The following is a 2,736-nucleotide window of genomic DNA, read 5'->3' as shown; positions in this document are numbered from 1 at the left end:
ATTCAAAGTATAACTAAAATAATCATCAATATTGAGAATTGAGCTTTGTTAAGTACTTGGCTAGCAATATTATGATCTCTTTTAGAGAAGCATATTACTCAGAGATTTTTGTTAATTTCATTTAACATATGCTTCTTTTTAAAGGAGAGCCTTGACGGGATGATAAAGTTACTACCGTGTGATCTAAAAGTTACATGTTCAAGTATTAAAAATAGCTTTTTTAAAAAATAGGATAAGACTGTGTATAATAGACTCTATCTTCACTCCTACACTAGCTTCCTCTCTTAGCTTCAGCAAAAGGTGAAATTTGTCACCTCAGTGACCCCATACAGTCAGCTTCATGACTATCTGTGAGGAGGTAAATTGAAAAGTTACAGTTGACTATGATGGAGGAGGACATTAATCGGCTTCACCGAGATTTAACTTCTCTCTCTTAGCAAGCCTTCCTTTGATGATCTTGCCCTATTGAACCCCAACAAACTCTTGAGAATGTTTTGTCATCGATCGCAAAATTCAGTAAAAAGAAGAATAAAAAGAAGATTTGTTGTAGCAAATTAAAACCCTGATCAAAATGTATCTGCATCAAAACTTGCTCTACCTCAAATACTCATCTACTTCATCACATACGCTATTTATACTTGTATTTGTATATATATATATATATATATATATATATATATATATATATATATATATATATATGTACACCAAGGCCATATCTGAACGGCGACTGTACATGCATGGAACCTTGACGCAGAGAAGCAATCGATCGGAGAAGAGAGCTAGAGAGCTGGAGGATTCACGGCCTCATTCATGATCGCCTCTTGGAGAGCTTCGTCTCTGCTCGCCAGGCCTCGCCAATGTCGGCGGCGATCCTCACCGAATCTGCAGCGGCGCCGGAGAGCCCTCTGTTCGTGAAGCCGACGGCGTAGAGTCCACAGCTTCCCTTCCATCCATTGGGAAATGGCGTCCTGGGCAGCCCGTCCTCCTTGCGGAAGAAATCGTCGCATCCCTGCAACGATTTTTTTGAATCGCGATGATCGAGCTAGCCGGAATATGTGGAAAATTAAGATCATCGATCTTTTTGCAGGAAGGGAGATGGTACCTGAAGCCATTGGGGAACGTTGCTGCGGTATCCGGTGGCGAGGACCACGGAATCGACGTCGAGGATTTGGCCGTCGACGAGCTCGACTTTTCCGGGGAAGAATCTCTTGATCCCGGGGACGACTTTGATCTCGCCGGACTTTATTTTGGCGAGCGCGCCGATGTCCAGCACCGGCGTCCTCCCATGCGTGTTCTTGAGCTCGAGGGGGCCGACGGAAGGGCGCTTCAATCCGAGCTTGGCGACGTTGCCGAGCGCGGCCCAGGCCACCGCCATGAGGATCTTGTCGACCAGTCTCTCCGGCAGCCACTTGAGCAGCAGCACCGCCAGCTCGAACGTCGACTTCCCCATCACCTCCCTCGGGAGAACGTGGACCTGCGGCGGCCAAGATTCGATTTTGAGGGCGGAGATCGGATTGGGAGGGAGGAATTCGAAGGATTTTCGTTTCAAGATTTGGTTTTGGCGAGATTCTTGCGTACCGAATTGCGGACGACCATGGCGGGGGAGGCGCCGTGGTCGCAGAGGTCGAGGGAGATCTCCATGCCCGAGTTTCCGCACCCGACGACGAGCACGCGCTTTCCGCGGTACCGTTCGCCGGACTTGTAGTCGCACACGTGGCTCACGTCGCCGCCGAACTGCTCCCCGAGCCCCTCCAGCTCCGGCACTACCTTCTCCGCGTTCTCCCCAGTCGCCACCACCAGCCACCGCCCGATGTACTCCACCTCTGCGCCGCCGAAGGCGGCCACCACCCGCCAGAGCCCGGTGGCGGCGTCGTACCTGGCCGATCGGACGGAGTGCCCGAACCGCGGCCGCACCGCGAAGCGGGCCGCGTACGCGTCCAAGTAGTCGACGAACTGAGACTTGGAAGGGTACTCAGGGAACTCGCCGGGAAACGGAAGGTACGGCAGCTGGCAGAACCTCTTGGGGAGGTGCAGCTTGAGCCGGTCGTAGGTGCAGCGCCGCCAGAGCGACGCAATGCAGTCGGCGCGCTCCAGCACGACGAAGGGGACGCCCTGCCTCCTCAGCCCCGCCGCCACGGCCAGCCCCGAGGGCCCTGCGCCGACGATGATCGGCCCGTTCACCCATGTGCATGGCCGCGACAAGAACTCGTCGCCTGCACATTGGCCCATCGTCGTCTCCCCTCTGCTCCTCCGATGATCAATAATCACACACACAATATCTATATCTATATATAGATGGATCAATTCGATCAATCAATTCAATCAAGCAATTCAGAAGAATTTTGGCACTGCAGAGAAGAAGAATTGGAGGAGGAGGAAGAAGAGTGATGGTGAAGGAGGAGGGTGATGGGGAAGGAATTAAGAGGGTTGAAGGTGGGGGAATTATGGGCAAGGGATAAGAAGAAGAAGAAAGGTAGGGGAGTGGTATAAATAACGATCATGGGAGATGAATGAGACAAAACAAAAAGGAGGAGGGTTTAAGTGTAGGTCACTTTCCCGGCAACTCATCAAGAAGAATGTCTATACCAACAAGGAGGAGAAGGAATTAATGTGATGGTTTAAAAAAATTAATTCGATCATTAATTTTAACCATGAAAGAAAGATGATTGAACTATTGGATACAATTCAGTTCAATGACTCGAGAATATTATTTATATAGCCCCCGGACATAAC

General features: G+C 50.1%; 1 protein-coding gene across 1 annotated transcript; it reads right to left on the bottom strand.

Annotated features, from left to right (window-relative positions):
- Nucleotides 1-681: 681 nt before the first annotated feature.
- LOC141823934 (putative indole-3-pyruvate monooxygenase YUCCA5) lies at nucleotides 682-2,441 on the bottom strand. Its single transcript, XM_074711140.1, has 3 exons — nucleotides 1,582-2,441; nucleotides 1,106-1,477; nucleotides 682-1,012 (listed from the first exon to the last, which is right to left on the bottom strand). Exons 1-3 carry the CDS (start codon nucleotides 2,230-2,232, stop codon nucleotides 812-814), a joined length of 1,224 nt encoding a protein of 407 aa, XP_074567241.1. The 5' UTR covers nucleotides 2,233-2,441; the 3' UTR covers nucleotides 682-811.
- Between the last annotated feature and the right edge of the window lie 295 nt (nucleotides 2,442-2,736).

This window comes from Curcuma longa, chromosome 3 (assembly GCF_044706935.1).
Source record: "Curcuma longa cultivar G26 ecotype Majalengka, Jawa Barat chromosome 3, ITB_CL_G26_1.1, whole genome shotgun sequence".
Classification (NCBI taxonomy): Eukaryota; Viridiplantae; Streptophyta; class Magnoliopsida; order Zingiberales; family Zingiberaceae; genus Curcuma; species Curcuma longa.
The sequence above is the reverse complement of the archived record's forward strand: the minus strand, read 5'-3'. Positions and strand labels throughout refer to the sequence as shown.